The following is a 23,658-nucleotide window of genomic DNA, read 5'->3' as shown; positions in this document are numbered from 1 at the left end:
ACAAGTACTCGATAGATTCGACTACTTAGCCCCAATAGCTTGTATGCAAGCTTCACCTTCTCTTGTGGCAAGACACTTCCCGATGAGACCTGGGAAGTAGTTGTCTACACCACAGAGACTGCCTTTTGTGGCGCATCTTCAACTTTCTCTGCAGTATTCCCTGGATTTTGGGAATCTAGAGGAAAAATATGTCACAAAACCAAAACTAAGAAAGAAGGGAAGTACTCTATCAGTACAAGGCATTATAAGTTTACCTGTATGAGTTTCCTTAGGAAGCTTCTCGCCACCTCCTTCCTCCGGAAGCTTCTCACTTCCATCACCTTCTGGGAGCCTTTCATCGCTCCTATCAGCATCAGGGAGTGGCGAATTCAGGAGCATAGAATTCGCCATCTCCTCCGCCTGTCGAGCATCCATCTCTGGAGTACTTGAAGGATTCTCCACTGTTGTCTTGGGGCTGAATCATCTTCAGTTTCCCCTCTAGCCTCCAAGAGTGCATCACTGAGAAGACAAGTCAGTAATGATGTACTCAATACAAAGACAACCCTACAAACACAAGTTTTGTGGAACTTACGTTGGTGCCCTTGTCAAAGCAAGTTTCCTGGCGCCGAATTTCGGGGGCGGCCTAACGATCATGGATTTGCCACCTGAACATCTGGCATCACCTATACTAGAACTACTCGCTGGTCGAGTAGTTACAGTCCCCTTTGACGGGTCCATTGTGGTGGAAGGGACGGTTTGTCCCACCACAGCATCATCCCCAGATGTTGAAGTCCGTGGCATCTTGGCCGTCGGACTTAAAAAGCAAAAGTTCTAAAATCAAACCAAGCAAATCGACAAATCGGGTAAAGCACTCGATAAGCTGCTTACCTGTTGCTTGTAGCTTGTGAGGAGCTACTACGCTTCCTCACAGTCAAACGAGTACCCTTATGATGACCCAAATGGGTATCTTCGCTTTGGCTGGCACTATGCGCCCTGCCATCATCCCCGGTTGATTCCCCAGCTTCTGCATTAGTAGTTTCATCATCAGAACTAAAGCCTTCAATTTCTGAAGAATCTTCAAAACCAGGCAAAGGTTCGGCATGAGCACTGGGAACAAGGTAGGACGGGCGAAATATGCCTGGCAGAGGAGGACTACTCCTATATACATTCACATCATCCTGCAAAAGGAGACATAAAGTTGTCAGATATACTATATCTACAACTGTAAAGTACTCGAATCAACTATCTATCACTTACCACTTTCGGAGGATTCGATAACGAAAACGTGTCGAGAAGATGAGGTACGTGTTCCATCTTCTCGAACAGTCGTTGCACTCGACGAAGAGCTTCTCTATTAGACATCTCTTTCTCTGAACATCACGACGGTTCATTTTTCCCTTGATACTCGAAGCCAAAAGTAACTCGAGCTTGGAGAAGCTGGATTCTACGCTTCATCTAGTCAAAGGCCACAGCTTCTCCACTTAGTCTTTTTTACTTTAAACTTGCAATCATTTCCAGTAATTCTGGAATTTGGCTCGTATCAAGAGGCTTCTTTAGCCATTCAGCTCTGTGAATTGGGGGGGCAGCCATCTTGGTTTCCATTCGATTACTTTTTGTGACAATTTGTAAGGGATGTAAACCCTATCCATCCTTTGCCTCAGCTAAATCCCTGCCCCAACAACTACATCTAGTCTAGCCGAATTAGGCTGGGGCTTAAGACGAAAAAGGTGGCGGAAAAGGTCGAAATGGGGCTCCATGCCCAGAAAAGCTTCGCACAAATGTACGAAGACAGATATATGAACAAAAGAGTTGGGGTGAGAAGATGAAGCTGGATCCCTTAATAATACAGGAGCCCAAAAAAGAAATTAGAGCAAGGAAGACCTAACCCTCGCTCAAAATAGGGAAGAAATCCAAGAACCGTATTTTCATATGGATGAGCGTCGCATAGCACAGGACACCATTGGATTACGGATTTCGATGGCAAAAAGCCCTGCTTAACAAGGGATTCCAAGTCAGATTTGGAATACTTACTTGATTCCCAACCTTCATCGCGGGATGGCTCAGCAGCTACGCCTTTGCCATTGCTTGATTTCTTGGGAGCCATCCAGAAATTTACAGAGCACTTCACGCGCATACAATGGCTAAAAACCTAAGGGAGTTGGAAGCAAGAGAAAGCAAGGAATTTTAGATCTGGGACTTGAGGCTAAGTGCAAAACAGATCTAAACAGAAAAGGGGAATGGCAGCCGATGGGGTAAAAACCTAGTTACGGTTCTATTTTATAGTAGGCGGTGGCAACATGGTAAATACCCAGAAGGTTAACAGTCAGTTACCAATTGCGGAAAAAACGGAATTTTCTGAGACATTTCTTGTTTCTAAGATTACATTCAGGAAAAAGAAAACGCCCACATCCCTTGACAACTACTCGTATTTACTTCCTTCTACTCGGATTACATTTCAGAATAAAAGGAAAAGTACTCGGCACAGTACAACTACTCGATTTTACAACTCGAGTACTTCTTCTAGCTTTACAATGACTCGGACTTGCATGCACACCGCCTGGATCTCTTGGAGCTTCTAGTCGAGGCCTACTGCAGCTAGATCAGCCCGAGACCGTGACAAAGTATAAACTTGTTATTCCCATCAAGGGAATAATGATACTCGTATTTTTGGAGAAAAAGATTTAAGAGTTTGGAGGCAGATTACAGTAATCGCCTCGCAAGATCTCTTGTAACATCTTGCGGAGAAATTTCTCCTTCTCCCTAAATACGTTGTGACAAGATTAAGTCTCCTTACCAGAGATGTCCGTTCTTGGGCACCCAGAAACAGGCAACCCTAAGGATGTGACACAACAAGACCCAACCCATCGACAAAGAACCTGCCTCATTGGAATATGCAAGGACATGATGTCCAGTATGGATCCGTCAAGGGAAGCAGGGTTGCAGGGTTTGGCAGCAAAGACTTTTCTTGTCACTCGCAAGTTCTCTTCTAGCATCTTTTTGCTGGAAAAGGACAACACGAATATCAGGAGGATGAGAGCAAGAACACCAAATGCAAGCCATAGCTTCAAAACATTGGTGCTTCTGGTAAAGGCCTCTCACCCACCTTTTATAGCCGCAAAGGATCTTACTAGAGGATAACACGTGATGCTACAGTGGCAGCACTCACGGGTGCAATAATTCTCCATACAGTACAGTCCCATGTGAGCGTACAGTAAAGAGATATACATCCCGGGTTTTATTTCTGAGGATATTTCAGGTGCAATCAGTGTGGTGTACCCAATCGAAACATTTTTTTGAGATTTTTTACTCGAAAAAGAGGTCTTTTCGGATACCGGATCTGGTTAAAAATGCAGATATTCTGAAGAATAAAATCTGATGCCACGTCTTAGATCCTTAATTCCAAATCTTTGCTTGGGGGCTACCCGCAGAAAAAGGAATTTTAACTTAAGGCTCGGGGGCTGCGGGATATGTGCATCAGAAATTCATTTTTCAAATTTTTTGGAAAATAATGAAGGAAAAAGACTGATGTGGCCCTCAGCCTGATTATGCGATTTAACCTAAGACTCGGGGGCTATTCCATATAGAGCACGAGTACTTCGCGCACCATATATGATCAAGATTTCGGGGCTTGAGCACCTCACAGTCTCGGAATAACTGGAAGTACTTGGAGGAGTACTCGACATATCTGAAGAAAGAACCAGAAGCAACCAGAAGGATGTTCTGACTACTTCAAGTACTCAAAGACGTCCAGCCAAGTACTCGATCCCTGCAGGACTCGGCTACGAAGAGCTCGAGGACTTGTCAGACCCGGAGCAACGGGACTGCTTATAGACATAGAATGCTCTAGAGTAAGGGATAGCTCACCTTACCTCTCTTGTAACTGTCAGAATAGGCATAGAACTAGCTGCAGTGCAAAGGAAACTACCCGATTGTGTTGTACTAGGACTCCAACTGTACTCGGTTAGGACTTTCCATGTAACCCTGTCCCCCCGGATATATAAGGGCGGGCAGGGACCCCCTCGAAACATCAACACCTAAGGCAATACAAACAACCACACAGGACGTAGTGTATTACGCAACTCGCGGCCCGAACCTGTCTAAATCTTTGTGTTCTTTGCACCATCGAGTTCCACAGCAGTCGATCCCTACCTACAAACCTTACTGCTAAAGGTATCCCTGAGCAGACTTGGCGGTAAACACCAACATGAAGATCCGATCAAAACAAGTATACTTCCTAAGGACTTCAGCAGCAATCCTCACAAGCCAGGAGGATTCTAAATGTGGAGCTCACCATTGTAGTAAGACTTTGCCTACTACTTTCTTTGTTGTTGACAGGAAAGGGTCTTACGGCTTGCTCCTCGGACGTGACTGGATCCATGACAATTGTTTTCCCTCTACTATGCATCAATGATTAATTCAATGGCAAGGGGACGACGTCGAAGTGGTCGAGGTAGTATCAGCCGAAACTGTAGTCAGCGTTGCTGCAGTTGATACACCCATGTGGGAAGTTGAAGGCATGGAATGTGTTTCTGGAAGAATATGAGAAGACTATAGTTTCTACAAGTCTTCGGCTGGGGGCTGAAGCAGATCCAAGCAGTTGGCTGACTTGTTCAAACAAAATTCGTGAGAGCGTGGCATTTGGTGCAACGGCACCTGGACGAGGAAAAGTAGGGAGGCGAGTGTGACGGTTTGACGCTTGAGGAAGAGAGAGAGGGCACCGTGTTGGAGAGGTAGGTATAAATAACGGTGGGAAAAGGATTGATTACATCATTGAAAATACTCTAATTTTGGTAGCATTGGATGTGGTACCGCTGAACAGCTGATGAATTATTGACCATGAATGCACGGCTGGACCATTATATTGGATCGGAGCTGCTTCTCTATCTCCCTCGCCTCTACGTACCATTCTTTTCCTCTCCTTCCATTCTGCTTTTCCCTTCCTGTTAGCATCGAAGACGTCTTCATTACCTAGCTAATAGAGTAGCTGGCTATTCCTGTGCCGTACGTCTAGTGTTCTTGTCGAGTTAGTTGAGCAATGGTGGCGAACTGTGGACAGGTTTCCTCCCCTGTGCTTGTGCTCCTCGCCTTTCTGTTCCTGCATGGAGCTCCGTTGCGGGCAGCTGATGATACCATCTTCGATGGCCAGCCGCTGTACGGTGGCCAGAGTCTGGTGTCCAAGCGTGGCAAATTCGAGCTCGGCTTTTTCCAGCCAGGTACGTATCCCACACCTACCGGCAGCTTTCTTTCCTGCACACCGATATAAAGTTTGCTCTGAAAATATGTTTCATATAAAGTTTTGAGAAACTTGAAATCATCCATTCTGTCAGCAAGTGAACAACCAGCACTATCAGGTATAGATAAGTGTTCAGTTCTTTTGACTCGATCTTTCATGGCAGCAGAGATAGAACCCCAAAAAAATAACTATACCTAATAATCTCAAAGCAACTCCCCTAGCGAGGGGAGGTAGGAGGCGTGGCCCCGAGGTGAGTAGGTTTTATTATAAACCTCAGAACCTACTTGAGGATGATCGAACAGACTCTCCCTGTGTTTACTTGCTCTTCAAATCTCAAAGAAGATTCTATATATAAACTAGCCAAATGTTATGCACATGAACAATAGATAAAACAACTAAGAAACAGTTTTTCCTGAATTGCCAATACTGGATGGGTGCTTGAATTTCAACCCTTCAAATAATAATAAAATTCCAAAATTGTAGCTAGAGTCTATAGTATTGCATAGGAAATAGGTGGGCCCAATAAACTAAGCTAAACGCCAGCCACTGACAAGAGCCCCACGTACCGGGGACTGGGACTCGCTCGCCTATGATGCTGAGCGGGTGGACTCGCTCAAATTTTGTCTGATTGAAATCGATCTTTATTTGCTTTCCTCCAATCATGAATCCAATTTTCTTGGATCTTATTATCAGTCGATCAAATATTTTATCTTGAAAATAACTGAATAAAAAGTTCAAAAAATTAGAAACACAAGATTGATGTTATTAGATTAATCATGAAAAAAACAATTTCATAGCATTTCAAACTCATTTATTTTGACCGGGCTAGATGGGGAAAACGGCTCTGGACCCCAGCTAAACCACTATCCTACCCCGGCCAGAGATCACATATGGCAAAGTCATGTTCCAAGCCAACAAATATTATCACCATCCAAAGCAAAAGCAAATAATATCAAGAAAAACAACAGATATAAGTAATTTTATAAAACAAAATGTAAAATTGTACATGTAAGAAAATTTTCTAAAACTAAAAGGAAAACAGTAGATATAAGAAATTTTTTATAAAATAGAATGGAAGCGGATAATTTGGAAAAGTTAAGATCATTGTTAGTGATTTTCTTGATGCAAAATACTGGTCTATCCTTTTTTTCTAAAACACGCAGGAGAGCTGTGTATCTTTGTATTAAGAAGAAAAGGGATAGTCCAATTACAAATCCCAACTCTCACCTTGGACCAGGAATGGGGTTGGTGATCAAAATAAAAAAAAACTATTACAAGACTAACTGGAAAGACCAGACCACCAAAACACAAAGTACAAAGGGCTAAACTACTGAAACTACCCGTTGAAGGCCAAGGGCAGTTAGGCCCTTTGCTCCAGCCGACTGCCAAAGTTCTAACTCATCTTGAGAGGCCTGGAGGGCTCTATGAATATTGGGTGTAGCTCCATCAAACACGCAAACATTCCGTTGCTTCTAAAGGGTCCATGCTCCAAGAATGACTAGGGAGTTGAAACCCTTTTTGTGTTGCTTGGGTAGTTTTCTCCACAATTTTTTTCCACCACTCCGCCAAAGAAGCGCATCTTTGGTTTGGAATTAGTGATGTCAAGTTCAATGGCTGTAGAATGCTAAACCAGAATTGTCTAGCAAAAACACATGAAGTGAGTGAATGCTAAAATGTTTCAACATCCAGATCACAAAGGGGGCAATGATTTGGATGTCGGTGTCCTCTCTTTTGTAGACGGTCAGCTATCCAGCAGCGATTGCGGACAGCCAGCCAAATGAAGGTTTTGCATTTCCCAGATGCCCAAGTTCTCCAAATCCGTTTTCAAGGCTCAAAAGAGGTTGAACCAATGAAAAAGCACGATAGGCCGCCCTGGTAGAAAAGTTGCCTGATGGTTCAAACCTGATGGGCATCAATATTATCATTAAGAGCAATGTTAGAGAGCATATCCCATATTTGTATATATTCAGCAAGACCATGCCAACCAAGAGCACCCGACACCCAAGTCAGATCATGGAAGGCCTCGGCTATAGTTCTTTTATTCCTCAATCTGGGAGGAAGACTCTTGAAAACATTAGGTGCAAGATCCTGTAAACGACAACCATGGATCCATCGATCTGTCCAAAACATTGTGAGGGCACATAGGCGTCACCATGGTGCAGTTGGGTACTGCAGAATGAAGTCGCATTGGTGATGAACTGATGACCAATGGCGGTAAAGAGGACATCACGGAGGACAGTGGTGGATGTGGGTCCTCACGTTGTTCCCATGTCGATCGGGTAGGATTTTAGGGTATCTCACAGTGACGAGGATGTACAGACCCAACTCATCCTCTCACGTATTTCTTTTTTATTTTCTAGAAATTGATTTACAGGGGCAGGTAACGCCATAACCTGCTCCTACAAATCGATTTTTAACTACGAGAACTAGGGGTACCGCATCCATTGCTAAAAATATGTTTTTACATGTGTCTAAAAATCTTTTTGTAGTAGTATAACTTAGAACAAACAAAAATACATTATAATTTAGGACGGAGGGAGTAGTTGAGATATTTGGCACAAATACGAAGTGCTTTCTACCATCAAGTTTATGATTTAATTAATAGGGTCAATAGATATGACTTGATTCAAGTCTAAACTAACTATATATATATTTACCAAGGAGAGAGAATATATAACCATTTCTGCAGGATGGAAATGATATATGAGTGTGAATTATATCGTTGGATCACCTTGTGACCCTTTTCTTGCATATGCAACAGATAACTCGTCCCAACGCTGGTACGTGGGCATTCGATACAACCAAATCTCAGCGCGCGACATCGTGTGGGTTGCAAACAGGGAGGCCCCAATCGCCAACCTCGAGTCTTCACAGCTTTCCATAGCAAGGGACGGCAACATGGTCCTTCTCGACCATCGCAACTCCCCAATCTGGTCAACAAACGTCACCACCATCGCCTCCTCCGTCCCGACGGTCGGCGTCATCCTCGACACCGGCAACCTTGTCCTGGCAGAAGCTTCCAACACCTCCGTCGTACTGTGGCAGAGCTTCGACCACTTCACCGACACCTGGCTCCCCGGCGGGAAGCTCGGCCGCAACAAGCTCACCGGCGAGGTGGACCGCCTGGTCGCGTGGAGAGGCTACAAGGACCCGTCGCCGAGCATGTTCTCCCTGGAACTCGACCCGCGCGGTACAAGCCAGTACCTGCTCAACTGGAACAGCAGCGAGCAGTACTGGACCAGCGGCAACTGGAGCGCCGCCGACCACATCTTCACCGACGTGCCGGAGATGACGTTGGCCGACCCCTCCCACGGGTTCCCCTACACCTTCAGCTACGTTGACGCCGGGAACGAGAGCTACTTCGCCTACCACGTCGAGGACGACGCCGTGGTGGCGCACTTCCGGATGGACGTGGCGGGGCAGGTCAAGTTCCTCATGTGGGTGGAGGGCGCCGGCGAGTGGCAGCAGTTCTGGTCGCAGCCCAAGGCGCAGTGCGACATCTACGCGATGTGCGGGCCGTCCGGCGTGGGCACCGAGAACGCCCTGCCGTCGTGCAGCTGCCCCCGGGGATTCCGCCGGCGGCGGCCCCTCGAGTGGGCGCAGGGCGACTACACGTCTGGCTGCGCCAGGAACGCCGCCCTGCAATGCGGCGGCGGCGCTCGGGACGACGTGAACGGCGGCGAGGACAGGTTCTACGCCATGGCCGACGTGAGACTGCCGAGCGACGGGCAGAGCGTGGTGGCCGCGAGCGCCGGCGACTGCGAGCGCGCGTGCGTCGGCAGCTGCTCCTGCACGGCGTACTCTTACAACGGGAGCTGCTCGGTGTGGCAGGGAGACCTCATCAACCTCCGGGACACGAGCGGCATGGGCACGGCCACCGGCGTTGGCGGCACCATCTGGATCCGCCTGGCCGCGTCCGAGTTCTCTAGCGCCGGCCGCGACCGTGGCCGGAGACTATTCGTCGGACTCGTCGCCGCGGGGTTCGCCGCTGCAGTTACCATCATTATCGTTCTTGTTCCAATAATCGTCGTCACCCGGAGAAGAACTTCTCGGAGGGTGGTCGAAGGATCCTTGGTGGCCTTCACGTACCGCGACCTGCAACTCGCGACCAAGAACTTCTCGGAGAAGCTCGGCGCCGGCGCCTTCAGCTCGGTGTTCAAAGGGTCGCTGGCCGACGACGCCGCTCGGCCGGTCGCCGTGAAGAAGCTCGAGGGCCATCTCCAGGGGGAGAAGCAGTTCCGCGCGGAGGTGAGCACGATCGGCAAGGTCCAGCACGTCAACCTCATCAGGCTGATCGGCTTCTACTCCGAGGGCACGAGGCGGCTGCTCGTCTACGAGCACATGTCCAACGGCTCTCTTGACAGGCACCTGTTCGGGGCCACCAGCAGCAGCCACCTGAGCTGGGAGGCGCGGTACCAGGTGGCCCTGGGGATCGCGAGAGGGCTCGACTACCTGCACGGGAGCTGCAGGGACTGCATCATCCACTGCGACATCAAGCCCGAGAACATCCTCCTCGACGGCGCGCTCGCGCCCAAGGTCGCCGACTTCGGGCTTGCCAAGCTCATGGGCCGCGACTCCAGCCGCGTGCTCACCACCGTGAGGGGCACGGCCGGGTACCTCGCGCCGGAATGGGTCGCCGGCACGGCCGTCACGGCCAAGGCCGACGTGTTCAGCTACGGCATGGTGCTGTTCGAGCTCGTGTCGGGCCGGAGGAACGCGAGGCAGCGGCCGGACGGCACGGTGGACTTCTTCCCGTCGACGGCCGCGGGCCTGCTCGTCGGCGGGGGCGATCTGATGGGCGCGGTGGATGGCCGGATCCGCGGCGACGCCGACGTGGCCGAGGTGGAGAGGGCGTGCAGGATCGCGTGCTGGTGCGTGCAGGACGACGAGAGGGCGAGGCCGAGCATGGGGACGGTGGTGCAGGTACTTGAGGGGCTGCTGGAGGTCAGTGTCCCGCCGATCCCGACGTCGTTCAAAATGCTCGCCAATCCGTCCAAGAAACACCTTGACTTCTTTACATGTTTGCCGTCAGCCTGATCTAGGTTGTTCGAATTCGGTTAAAGTTATCTAAGTTTGACTTATAACAACCCGAATACGATATGTAAATGACTAGAGTAGTTGGAGCCGTGCGCCGATGCATTTGCACGAACTAGTTATTGAAATAAGTTAGACTAGAAGCAATTTGCAGGGATCGTTTACTAACTTTGTGTTGCCTTAATTATAATAAATTTGAGAATATATATTGTACTGTAATTTAAACCTAGCACTTTATGACAATCCAATGCTTGCAAACATATGACTTTCAGGTGTGTTGAAATGATTTTGGCCAACAAATCATGTGACAAATGAATCGCAAAACTCTTGTAAAAGTGTAAACATAATAATAGCAAGACTCGGCAATGATAGTAGTATTCAAATCTTAAGCTCATTGCGTTTGCAGAACTGACGAAACACAGCCAAATAAATTTGAATGTGAGATACAAATGTAGCGAGATCATCATTTTTTATGACATCCTAAAAGTACTCGAAATCGACATGCGACGAATCAGTGTGACGCGAGCTGGTCTTCAGGCCGGCGCTCTTCGCCGCGCCCGCGACGTCGCTGGCGAGCTGGGAGCAGTGGTCGACGGCGGCGTTGGGGATGTAGGGCGGCTGGGCGCTCCTGACGAGCGCCCAGTTGACGCCGTCGAAGAAGGGGTGCTGCTTCACCTCGGCCGCGCCGCGCCGCTACGCGAGCCGGTTCTGCGGCTCCTTGGCCAGCAGGCCGCGGATGAGGTCCCTGGCGGCGGCGCTGGCCGCCGGCGCGTCGGGGAACCGCAGCGGCTGCGCGACGACGTTGAAGAGCGTGGCGCGGTTGCCGGAGCCCTTGAACGGCGTGGCGCCGTGCAGGAGCTCGTACAGGAAGACGCCAAAGGTCCACCAGTCGACGGCGCTGCCGTGGCCCTCGCCGCGGATGATCTCCGGCGCCAGGTACTCGTGCGTGCCGACGAACGACATCGACCGCGCGCCCGTCGGCTCGGCCGTGAACTCCAGCGACGTCGGCGGCGGGGGCTTCTTCCCGAGGCCGCCGCCGCTGGTCACCACCGGCGGCTCGTCCAGCTTGGCCTTGTCCTTGTCCCCCTTGCTCTTCTTCTTCTTGCTCTTCTTGGCCAGGAGGATGCGCGGGAGCATGCAGACGTGGGCGAGGCCGCCGCCGCCGTTGCCGACACGGCCGGACGGGGAGCGGACGAGCGCCGGGCTGACGGAGCACCGCAGCGAGAGGTCGAAGTCGGAGAGCATGATGTGGCCTTCCTCCCTGACCAGCACGTTCTCGGGCTTCAGGTCCCGGTACACCACGCCCAGCATGTGCAGGTACTCCAGCGCGAGAAGCACTTCGGACGCGTAGAACCTGCACGCACCAAGTTTTATTTACTCCACCCGCAAAAAAAAAGTTTTATTTACTCCATGTCACCAAGATTTTATTTTTTTGCATTTCAAGATTCAAAAACGTGTTGAAATTCATCGAAATTTCAGACGATCTCTCCGTTGATCATCACTGACGATGGTGTTATTACCTGGCCGCGTCCTCTGTGAATCGCTTGTTGGGCTGCTTCTGCCTGAGCGAGTGGAGGTTGCCGCCGCAGCAGTACTCCATGAGGAGGCAGCAGAACTTGTCGGTCTCGAAGTGGGAGTAGAGCGTGGGGAGGAAGGGGTGGTCGAGCAGGCCGAGGATCTCGCGCTCCGTCTGCGCGCGGGCCAGCTTGTTCCGCCCGGCGAGGGAGCCCTTGTCCATGACCTTCATGGCGAAGAGCGCGCCGCGGCCGGCGCCCGCGCGGAGCTCCACGAGGTACACGCTGCCGATGTCGCCGTAGCCGAGGCGCCGGAGGAGGCGGAAGTGGCCCAGGCTCAGCGGCGGCTCCGCGGCGCGGACGGCCTCCCACCGGCCGTCCCCGCCGCCGGTGTGCCGCCGCGCGGGCGCCGTCGCCGCCGCCGCCGGCGCCGCGGCGGCGTCCTCGTCGTGCTCCGCCGCGGCCGACGACGACGAGGAGTCCGATGCTGCGGTCGTCGTGGTGGTGGAAGAAGAGCCGCCGCTTGCCGCCGTGGCGTCGGCATAGATCGGGTTGAGGAGGCTCTTCCGGAAGCCCGACGGCGGCTCGCGCTCGCGCCGGGGAGAGTGGAGCTCCCGGTCGGCGGTCAGCATCCTCGGGCTCGGCAGCGTCGTCGGATACGCGGCGGCGGCGTCGAAGCTCCCGACCATGACGTCCTCCATGATGCCGCCGCTGATGGTCGTAGTCATCATGCCTTCACAGTACAGGTCTTCGGGGGAAGCCTCAGCTCTGCCTCTCAAGTTAAGGACGAGTGGAACAATCCGGCGTTCGTGGCAGCCACGCAGCGAGACGCCCATCCGACAGAGGACGGACGGGACGACGTGCAGGGGGGTGAGGCGAGGCGAGCCGTTGGTTGGTCGTGCCGGGATGGACATGGGAGAGGAGAATCGGAGGAACGTCAACCGGCTGCGTCGCTGCTTGGTCGTTGGTTGCCTTTCAGTTCCATACGATGATGATCTCGATAGACATGACGACATGGCCGTTGAGCGCCATTGACGCCGCCGCTTTTCCGTCGGCAGTTGCTTGATATCAGATTCGGCATGCGTAACAGTGGATTTAATGACGGTTTGGGCCAAAATCTGAGCTGAAGTGTCGAGACTCCAGAGCAAGCTTGCATGGGCCGAATTTGGTGGTGCTGGAGAAATTGAATACAAACCTTCATTCGTACCATATTGGGCTTTAAAGTGGGCCTTCTCCAAATTGGTAGGTCTTCCTGAATTGGCAAAAGTCTATTTTATCTCCTCTAACTATCACCAAAGTTTGGTTTTCCTCCTACAACTATAAAACCGGGTATTTCACCTCCCTCAACTTTTCAAACCGTCCATTTTACCTCCCTCGAGCGGTTTTGAAGACTGTTTGCTACAGTAACCGTAGTTTTGTCTTTTTTAAAAAAAAAATTCAGTTGAATCTTTGAAAAATCATAGTAAATCACAAAAAAATCATAAAATAGAAAATCCAATTTTGTTGGACTCCACATGAGTAGATATACGCAGTGAATATATTATATGGTATACTTTAGTACAATTTTTTTACTGTAACTTTAGATATATATTTTTCTGTAATTAATTTATAGCTACAGTTTTCGTCGTCCCATTATGGTGAAATTTTTATGGTGAGCTAATCATTATATGATTGATCTGTAGTAAAAATTTTATGATTATTAGATCATGTTTGACTGATCTATAGATTTATCTATATAAACTAGATAAATCTATAGAAAAATATAGACGAATCTATAGATAAATCTATAACTCAGTCATACATGATCTAATAATCATAAATTTTTTACTATAGCTCAATCATATAATGATTAGCCCACCATAAAAATTTCACCATAATGGGACGACGAAAACTGTAGCTATAAATTAATTACAGAAAAGTATATATGTAAAGTTACAGTAAAAAAATTGTACTAAAGTATACCATATAATATATTCACTGCGTATATCTACTCATGTGGAGTCCAACAAAATTGGATTTTCTATTTTATGATTTTTTGTGATTTACTATGATTTTTCAAAGATTCAACTGAATTTTTTTAAAAAAAGAAAAAGACAAAACTACGGTTACTTTAGCAAACAGTCTTCAAAACCGCTTGAGGGAGGTAAAATGGACGGTTTGAAAAGTTGAGGGAGGTGAAATACCCGGTTTTATAGTTGTAGGAGGAAAACCAAACTTTGGTGATAGTTGGAGGAGATAAAATAGACTTTTGCCTCCTGAATTTTGTTTTGTGAGTTGAACTGATCCTGGGCTAATAAGTCTGCGAAAAAGGCGTTGCAACAGCTGGTTCTATGGGCCAACCATGCATGCATCTACCACTCCACCCACATTTATTTGAAACAATAAAGTCGAATCCAACCCATGCACAAGAGAAAACCCAATGCATAAAAATTGTGGGAGATGCTGAAGCCGGTAAAAACTCGGTGAACAATGATTTAAAAGACTTTATTTATTTTTTCTCGTGTAAAATCAGATTTTGACTATACAAAATCTTCCGCCGTGACAGAGAAGCTCATGTCAAGCAAATCTATTTTATACTCGTTCCGTTCTAAAATGTAATTTGTTTTGAGTTTTCAAGGTTCATAAATTTTGTTGTGTGACTAAACATATATTATATCTAAGTGTACATATATCTAAGTGTATAACAAATACTATAGATCTAGAAATATTAAAATGATCTATATTTTGGAATGGATGGAGTTAGGGATGCAAGTTACATATATTTTGGGTTATTGGATCGACCAAACAAAGTTGATAAAATAAAGTAGAATGACATTATACGTAAATAATTTAGGAGGAGAAATGAATTAGAATGACATATCATCGTAATTAATTAGCTAACTAAAAAAATATTATTGCGTACCCACTTGCATCCTTAGATGGAGTATATCATTGTTACCTTCGGTGAGAAAATTGATTGCTGATTCTTCACAATGTTTTATTCAAAGAAATCTTCAGGGTGTACTTTGCCTGCATGAATGAACTGGTGGGATATGAAAAAAGCACTGGGAGAGCAGAATGCAGCGTCTGTAACTTGTAGAGTAGCACATAACCAAATTTCTGCCCCAAACCAAGCACGGAATATTGGTAGCATGCATGTTGCGGAATCCGGCAGACTAACGACTTAACGAGCATCGGCCTCGGTCCAGACTGCGAATGAACCAAGGACAGATGAGGTTGGCGCCTCGTTCGGCTGGCTGGCTGGCTGGTGGTTGGGCTGATTTGGCGTGAGAGAAAAATACTGTTGGCTGGCTGGTTGGTTGGTGGCTGGGCTGATTTGGCGTGAGAGGAAAACACTGTGGTGGGGCTTGCTCATAGCTGGCTCTCTCTCTCTGTTCTGGGTGCATGCAGAATCCAATAATCCAAAGCCTAATCAGATGACACCGGCCTGTTGTCTGTACGGGGAGTTGATAACATCACTGGCAATGCACCAACCAGCCAAAATATATACAAATTAAAGTGGAGGGTGTTGTCTGTACGGGGAGTTATTAACATCACAGTAGTAGTGGGATCGAGATCAAATTAAAGTGGAGGCTGGACTAGCTAGGACTGATGAAATGATGGCGATGATGTTGCGCTCGCTAATAATCCACTCAATTGTATAATTAATAAGCTAATAACGCCTCATGATTAGCTTAGCTTGCTTGTGCGTTGCTAATTAATACTAACCACCAGCTAATACAGATACAGCTAGCTAGATGCATGGTATGCCACCCTTCCAAGTGATGCATGATTTTCGTGATGATCGTGACAACGTACTAATTAATGGAAGTTTCCATTGGTTCGTACATCCCGACCCGACCGGTGGCACCGACCATGTCACCGGAGGCGAAAAGCCGGCTCAAAAGGCCGCCGGGTCAGTTCTATTTAATCAAGAGCTTTTATTTTAGCGATGAACAATGACATAGCTCAGCAATACATACAAAATTCCATCAGGGTTCAGGGTTTGGCCTTGGCTGACCTCGGTAACAAGGTCTGGCTCCATCTCTGCATGTCACTAGCATTGGTGAGCAACCATGGCGCACGCGCTCTCTCTCCAGCTTGTGTTTCTCACGCACGGCTCACCCAAGAAGGCAGTAGCTAGCTTCAGCTGCTACAGTGCTCGGCTGGAACAAGGCAGCTTGGTTGCTGCACGGCTGCTGCTGGCTGCAGCAACTCCAGCCTAAAGCAGCTACTACCTGACCATGACCATGGGCTGGTCAGGTAGCAGCTGCTTTAGGCCATGGTATTGGTGGCCTGCGATGATCAGGTTGATCAACCTGCCAATACCAGTTCAGATCAGAGAACTTGCAAGCTGGGAGTCCCCATTGACCGAACAGCCTGATCGATCCCTGGACTTGAGCCGAGGATTCTGACCCGTGCACGAAAGCAGGGGCAGGGGAACACGGCAGCCGCGCGCCACGCTGGCGGCGCCAGCGAGGCCACGTGGTCGGCGGTCTCTCCCCTCCCCCGCGCGGGCCCCGCACCGGCCGGTCCGCACGACCGTTGCCGCCTCTACCTGACGACCCCGCGCGCCGTCCTCCGGCACCGCGCCCCCGGCCCGTCCCCGTCGCTGCCGCGTGGGTCCGAAGTACCCCGGGCCCCGCAGGCCAGTCGCGCGCTGATCCGATCGACACCAGCGCAGCGCGTCGTTGCAAGGAGGGGCGGCTCGCGCGTATCCCGCGTAAATCTTTGGGACACCGTGGCGTGGGCCCGGCTTCGAGCCTACCAACGGGGGACTGGCAGCGCGGCGCCAGCGCAGCGGGGCATGCCACTGGGCCACGGCAATGCCCCTGTGTGCTCGCAGTAAGGAAAAGTGGAAAACTGATGCGTATCGCCGTATTTAGGAACAGTACAACTGTAGAAATCGAAAGCAGATATCGGACTCTTTAAGTGATTTCAAAGTTGGTTATTCATTCAATGAAATTTAAGAATATTCAAGTTTAAATTAAAATTTTTATATGTAATTCATTTTAAATAAAAAATACGAAACATGTACCAACACTTTTCTAAAAAGTAATCTATCTAGTGGCACTGTACTTGTCTTGTCAGTTATTCATATCCAATTTTTATGTGCCTTGTATTTACTAGCTTCTAGTTGTGTATATTAGTTTTTAGGAAAAAGTCCAATTTTCACTCTCGAACTATCGCAAAAGTCTTATTTTCAATCTTCAACTTTGAAACCGGGCAATATAGGTCATCCAACTGTCAAAACTGGACAAATTTGGACCTTGAGGTGGTTTTGAAGGTGGTTTTGTATTTTCTAAAAAAATTAAATAAATCTAATTAGATTTAAAAAAATCAAAACTAATTCGCATTAAATCAGAAAAATATGAAACTAGTACTAAAATTTTTCTAAAAATATAACCTATCTATTGTTGCTCCATTTGAATCTTAGTTATTAAAAATAATAGGCATAACTGCAAGTAGAAAAATATTATGAACATAAAAAAATTAGATCTAAATAGCTCACAAGTCATGTGACAATAGATAGGTTACATTTTTAGAAAACTTTTGATACCCATTTCACAATTTTTTGACTTAAAATGAATTACTTATAAATTTTTAGTGTAAAATTGAATATTTTTAATTCTCATAAAATAGAAAACCACCTTCAAAACCACTCATGGGCCAAATTTGCCCGGTTTTGACAGTTGGATGGCTTATGTTGTCCAATTTCGTAGTTAAATGTTGAAAATTGGACTTTTGCGATAGTTGGAGAATGTAAACCGGACTTGTCCTTATTTTTTAATATATAAGACTCAAGTAGAGCAACTGTAGACAAGTTACCTTTTGAGAAACATTTTGGTACTAATTTCATATTTTTACGATTTCAAATAAATTAGTTTTGATTTTTTTAGAACTTTTGAGAAAAAATAAAACCATATTTGAAACCACTCAAAGGGCCAGACTTGTTCAGTTTTGATATTTGGATGATCTTATTATCCAATTTAAAGGTTGAAAATCGGATTTTTATGATAATGCATAGTTTTCTTTTGTGATAATGCGAGAGTGAAACTAGACTTTTCCCAAAACATAGAAAAAAGTACCATCTAAAATAAAACAAGGTTCTCTATTAAAACAAAGTATGACGGTGGCCATATATGACTGTCCCGACGCAAATATTTATACACGTGCATGTACACTCATACTTGCGAATACAAGCACGCAACCCTATCTATGAGCACCTTCGAGAGATGAGCCTGCACCACAAACGCTTTGGGTCAACTGATACATCGCCATATCACTAGTAAAAATAGCATCTTTTAAATTATATAATAAATCTACAAAAATGCAAGCAGCTGTATTGAGTCGAGGACTCAAACTCAGATAGGCAAATTCTACCATAAGAAACCTTACGAGCTGAACTTGATGACACGTTCAACATTCGGGGGACACCTAACCGATCCCGACTCGTGAAATTAAACCAAATGAGGGGACATTTAGTTCCTAAAAAACTTCCTATAGTAACCGTCACATCAAATCTTCAGACACATACATGGAGCATTAAATACAGTTAAAAAAAAACTAATTACACAGTCTAACTAATTACCACGAGCTGAATCTTTTAAGCCTAATTAGTTCATAATTGGATATTATTTGTCAAGTAACAACGGAATATGGTATAGTACCAAAACCCAAACTTTTTCACCAACTAAACACACCCTGAATAATGTCATTTGATCATTCTTGATGCAGCCTACGATTTGATCAGAGCCCATCCACGGACAGTTTGGTAATCTCAGGCACCCTCAGAATTCCTCGTCATGACACGGCAATCACGCAAGCCCTGCTCTCCTCTGCTCTGCTGGCCTTGTCGTCCCCGACAATAATTAGGCGCGGGCAGCAGTGGCATTCCCGCAAATCCCTCGCAACGCCGGAGCTCTTGTGGCGGCGCCGAGCCCTATAAACCGGGGGCGGCGTGCCCTGGCCGCCATTAACACTGCCACAGCAGCCGTGTCCACCTCACGTATGATCTGTAGCCACTCATAGTCATAGATAGACGCTAGCTGCTTAGCCTGTTCTGCCGTAGCTGTCTCGTGTCCTTTACTCTGCCTGCCTGCCTGTCTGATTGCCCCTCGCGCCTCTGAGCGGCCGCCATGGATATCTGGAAGTCCAAGGTGCTGCCCAAGATCAAGCTCGTCTTCGCCAAGTCCGCCGGCAAGAAGGCCGCCGCCGCCGCCGAGCTCGTCAAGTCCTTCGACGAGTCCAAGGTCAGTCGTCGTCGCGTTTTGTCGCCTTCGGCTCTTCGCCGTCACCATTTCGGTCACCCTCCAACGCGAGGTGGATGGATGATGACATTGTTTGTGGCTGTCGTCTGTTCATGTGCAGGAGGGGATCAATGGCGAGTTCGAGGAGAAGAAGGCGGATCTCCAGCCTAAGGTCGTCGAGATCTACGAGTCTGTTCCTGCCCCGCTCAAGGTACAAACTTGCATTATTGTCTCTTGAAAAATAATTTGATTTTTTTTAAAAAATCTTTGCTGCGCGTACGCATTCCGGCCGTACGTTGTCAGAGTAAGGTGACATATGCAGCTAGCACTGAATCTGAGGGACTGAAGAAACGTCTTTTCTAATCTGTATGTACGTGCCTGAACAATCGCAGGTTCTGATCAAGGAGAGGAGCAAGGTGTCCGGGATCAAGAAGAACTCGGCCGCCATCACCAAGTTCTTCGAGGATCTGGCCAAGATCGGTGAGTATAGTAGCCTAGTAGGCCAGCCAGCCACACAGCTATACACGACAACTTCTCACATCAACGAACTGTTAGGTGCATGATACACCTGCAATGTACTGAATTACTCCCTTCTTCCCCGTTTATAAGGCATACACGTATTTCAAGATTCAAACCTTCTCATCTTTGACCAATAATTTGACTATTAAATTTTTATTTTTATAATGCAAATTTCATATGATTGGATTCATAATCAAATATAGTTTACAATGATTATAAGTTTATAATCAAAAGTGATATAATATATAATAAATAAATGGTCAAAGTGTTGTTTAGAAGACTGTGTCATGTTCCACCATGCCTTATAAACGGGGAAGGAGGGAGTACTGATTACTGACGAGCTGCTGCTGCTACATGCGCGTGATGATCAGAGTTCCCTGGCGCCAAGCAAGTGAGCGAGGGCATCTCCAAGGTCGGCCCGGCCCTGCTGTCCGGCCCCATCTTCGCCACGTTCGAGAAGGTCTCCTCCCTGCTCCCTGCCGCCGCCGAGGAGGCGCCCAAGGAGGCTCCGGTCGCCGCCGAGGAGGCAGCCGAGAAGAACGCCGCCGCCGCCGCTGTCGAGGAGAAGGAGGAAGCGCCGGCCGGTGAGAAGAAGGAAGAGGCTCCGGCAGCCACGGAGGAGAAGAAAGAGGACGCGGCTCCTGCAGCCGCCGAGGAGACAACCACAGCCGCCGCCGCCGCCGAGACTGCGCCCCCTACTGCCGATGCACCTGCCGCAGAGCCCGCGGCGGAGGCGGCCCCAGCCGAGCCGGCGGCGAAGGCCGAGGAGGAGACGCCCAAGGCCTAGCCTAGCCAGGGTTCAGAACTTCAGATTCATCTTGCAGCCCGCAGCTATAGGTTGAGATCGAGATCCTGCCCCGCGTACAACCATGCTCTATCATGATATCATTCACCATTCGTTGTTCTTGCATATATGCACAATGTTTTTGTTGCTTTCTCGATCGACCCTGTTCCTACGCAGGCCGGTTAGACATGTATGTATATGTATAAGCCTATATTTTTTGTATGTACTTATTATTCATTTGAAGTGTGAGGACATGTATATTATTCGCAGTTTTGGTTAACTCTTTGTTGTTTCATGATCGATCAATAGACCAGGAAAATTTCAGCAAAATTTATTCATCACAAATTCACAATCAGCAGTTGTTCCAACCTCATACATCAAACCACTCGCGTGCTACTATTAGTTCAGTTGTTCCAACCTCATACATCAAACCATCACAATCAGCAGTTCATCTCAACATTTATGCAATTTTTTATAGATAAATGCACACAAATTTTTTTTATTGTGCAGAACAGAAGTAAGTTTTGTTTTTGAAACTTAATTGACAACTTTGTACCGCTAGCAGCTTGTATGTGCCGTAGCCGTACGTACCTGTGGCGCCGTATGGTAGTGGGGGCCAGGTACTCCGTGTGGTGTTTTGTTTTCGGGCCCTGACTGGTTTGTGGCTCTTCCGCGGTACTGGGCCCCCGCATGCCAGTTTTAGCTAGGCCCACTGCTGCAGTGCGCCTGCATGTGGTGGTGCTGCATTGGATTCCTTTTCACCAGCCATGCGACGGACGAATGGATCCCGCGCACCCAAAGTCGGAAGCGAAAACGTACCAAAAGAAAGTTTGAAAACAAGATGGAGAAGAATGAGAGAGAACAGATGGGAGGGGATCTGCGAACTGGCCGGTGGGCCCGACCACCGCGCGCACGGTGACGTCACGCGCGAACTGTGATTGTATTGTATGTATACCACCGTGCATGCATGGCCAGCTCAGCCTGGCCGTCTTGCTTGACCGGACGGGCCTGGGCCAGCTCGGTCTCGGGCCTTGGCCAGCTCGGTTCGGCTGGCGGCTGGCCAGATGTTGCCACCGCCGTTTGGATCGACGGCCGGTGGGCACGCAAGGCATACATCGCCAGCGACAGTTGGCAAGGATCTCCGTGAGCGCTGGACGTCGTTGGGCCACTGGTTAGTTTGACCAACATCGATCTCTGGGACTGGGAGCTCGTCGCGGAGGACACCACGTCCAGGCCACCTCCGTCCGGGCGCAACTTTTTTTTTTTTTGAGATAGGCGTCCGGGCGCAACTACACAGGCTTCAGGCGATACAATCCCGTTTCATCACTTGTGTGCAATCCAATTATTAGATGGGTTTGTTAGGCACGGCCCACTAATTATTATTCCAGCACGGAGATAGAAAGGATACATGTATGCATGCAAGAAAGACAAAACAATGATATCGTCTACATGCAAACAAGTTCGAAACAAAAAAAATCCACAAATCCTAGAATGAATATCCAAATTAAATTTCAATTGCACTATTGTATTTCTTGCGACAAGATCTTTAAAATAAAACCACACTTGACTGTATTAGGAGAATTATATTTTTCAAGTATTTTTTGTATAAAGCTCAAACGTACGGACTCCTGCGAACAATATGTATCTCTTTTTGAAAAAATATTAAACCCGACGAACAAATAATAGTACACTGCGAAAAAAATTTGAACATTGAGAACAAATATTTTAAAAGCATTTTTTATAATACTAAATACTTAATTTCAAAAACTGGGAATGAATATTTTAAGAACACGAACAGATAATTATCAGTGAACAAATAATAAATATAGAACAGACACAATAGAACACATTGCGAACATTTAGTTATATAGGATGACTAAGAAAAATAAATATCGCAAACAAATAGATCAACGTCACGGAACAATTGATTCTACAAAAAGAGCAAATAATTTACCTACGAACAATTATATATGAATAATATAAATTACAAAATAGATAAAACATTAGTTTGTAGAATGTAAGAAAAATTAAATAAGTAAACAAGAGGAAAAAGAAAGAAATGAATGAAAGTAAAAGTAGATTTAAAAGATTTGCCGAATGAATAAAAGAAAGAATGTAGCCTAAGGGGAAAAAATGAGCAGAGAAGAAAAAACAGTTATGAATAAAAAAAGAAGGCAAAAGAAAACATGGAAAAGGAAAAGTAGAAAAAAAAAACAAAGCACCTACGTAGCGTAGCAAAGCCAACAGGCTAGCCAACGTCCAGAAAAGAAAATCGGTTATGATTATGGTTACAATTTGACCAACGCAGCTAGCAACTAGCGTAGCAGGCTCGAAAAATAAAAGTTACCAAAATACAGGTACAAGATAACAGAAAAAGAATACATAATGTTAGTAGGGATTTGGCCATTTAGGCAACTTTAAACGGCCCAATACCAGTACCGGCCCAACCCAAGCGCGGAAGAAACGAAAGAAAGGACCAGCTCGCCGGCCGGCATGGCGCAGTCGCGCAGATGGGCGAAGGCGGCGGCCGACCGACCGAGCAAGCGAACCCTCCTCGCGTCTCTGGAAGCTTCCCTCAAGTTGGCCTCCCTCGCATCCGGCTCCATTAAAACCCGCTCCAAAACCCTAGCTGCCACCCCTTAACTAGCAGCACAAGGCCACCCCGCCCGCGCCGCATTCCCCGCCCCCCGATCCGCAGCCCCAGATGGCCATGCACCGCGCCGCCGCGCTCGCGCTCCGGCGCCTCGCCGCCACCGCGGCGGCCTCCCCGAGCCCGGCGCTCCTCCTCGCCCCTCTCCGGCCGGCGGCGGCTGCCCCCAGCTCCAGATTTCTCCTGCAGCCCACGGCCACTATAGCCGGGGCGGCGGCGGCGGCTCTGTGCGCCCGGCGTGGTTACGCTTACGCGGGACGCGGCGGCGCGGGCCGGAAGGCGGCCAGGGCGGTGAGCGAGAGCGAGGAGGATGAAGATGAGGATGAGGAGTTCGAGGCCGTGGGCAGCGACGGGGAGTTCGACGACGGCGACTTTGACGACGAGGATCTCGACGAATTCGACGATGATGACGACGACGACGACGAAGACGCTACGCCCAAGCGCGGTAGGCGCTGAGCGGCGGCGAAGCTCGGCTCGGTGCTCTGCTTGTTTTGCTTGTTTGATTTCTTTGCTGAGATAGAGATGCAAAAAAAAAAAAAAAACAAGAAAAGAATAAGTTTAGAAGTCATTGCTTCAAAAACAAGTTTAGAAGTAAACGGATCGATCAGTCGGCGTTGATCCGCTTGTTGTAATCTCTTGATTGGGTTAAACAGATCTGGTCACTTTTTCACATTGGATCGTGAAGTTGTATGACGTCGAAGAACACGAACTCAAAT

General features: G+C 47.8%; 2 protein-coding genes and 1 pseudogene across 3 annotated transcripts; 2 read left to right on the top strand and 1 right to left on the bottom strand.

The window, feature by feature from the left end:
* The first annotated feature begins 4,892 nt into the window (after positions 1-4,892).
* On the top strand, positions 4,893-10,511 carry LOC120655448 (G-type lectin S-receptor-like serine/threonine-protein kinase At2g19130). The gene is made up of 2 exons (XM_039933277.1): positions 4,893-5,192; positions 7,974-10,511. Exons 1-2 carry the CDS (start codon positions 5,015-5,017, stop codon positions 10,247-10,249), a joined length of 2,454 nt encoding a protein of 817 aa, XP_039789211.1. The 5' UTR covers positions 4,893-5,014; the 3' UTR covers positions 10,250-10,511.
* A 215-nt stretch (positions 10,512-10,726) lies between these two features.
* Positions 10,727-12,776, bottom strand: LOC120653389 (annotated as a pseudogene).
* A 5,902-nt stretch (positions 12,777-18,678) lies between these two features.
* Positions 18,679-20,572, top strand: LOC120655447 (plasma membrane-associated cation-binding protein 1-like). Of its 2 annotated transcripts, XM_039933276.1 has the most exons (5): positions 18,679-18,992; positions 19,111-19,200; positions 19,382-19,469; positions 19,880-20,001; positions 20,035-20,572. In XM_039933276.1, exons 1-5 carry the CDS (start codon positions 18,879-18,881, stop codon positions 20,293-20,295), a joined length of 675 nt encoding a protein of 224 aa, XP_039789210.1. In that variant the 5' UTR covers positions 18,679-18,878; the 3' UTR covers positions 20,296-20,572. The 2 variants fall into 2 exon arrangements, with proteins under 2 accessions (XP_039789210.1, XP_039789209.1); XM_039933275.1 differs by having other exon boundaries at positions 18,681-18,992; positions 19,880-20,572.
* Positions 20,573-23,658: the final 3,086 nt, after the last annotated feature.

The sequence above is a fragment of the Panicum virgatum genome, chromosome 1N (genome assembly GCF_016808335.1).
Source record: "Panicum virgatum strain AP13 chromosome 1N, P.virgatum_v5, whole genome shotgun sequence".
NCBI classification, from domain to species: Eukaryota; Viridiplantae; Streptophyta; class Magnoliopsida; order Poales; family Poaceae; genus Panicum; species Panicum virgatum.
The sequence above is the reverse complement of the archived record's forward strand: the minus strand, read 5'-3'. Positions and strand labels throughout refer to the sequence as shown.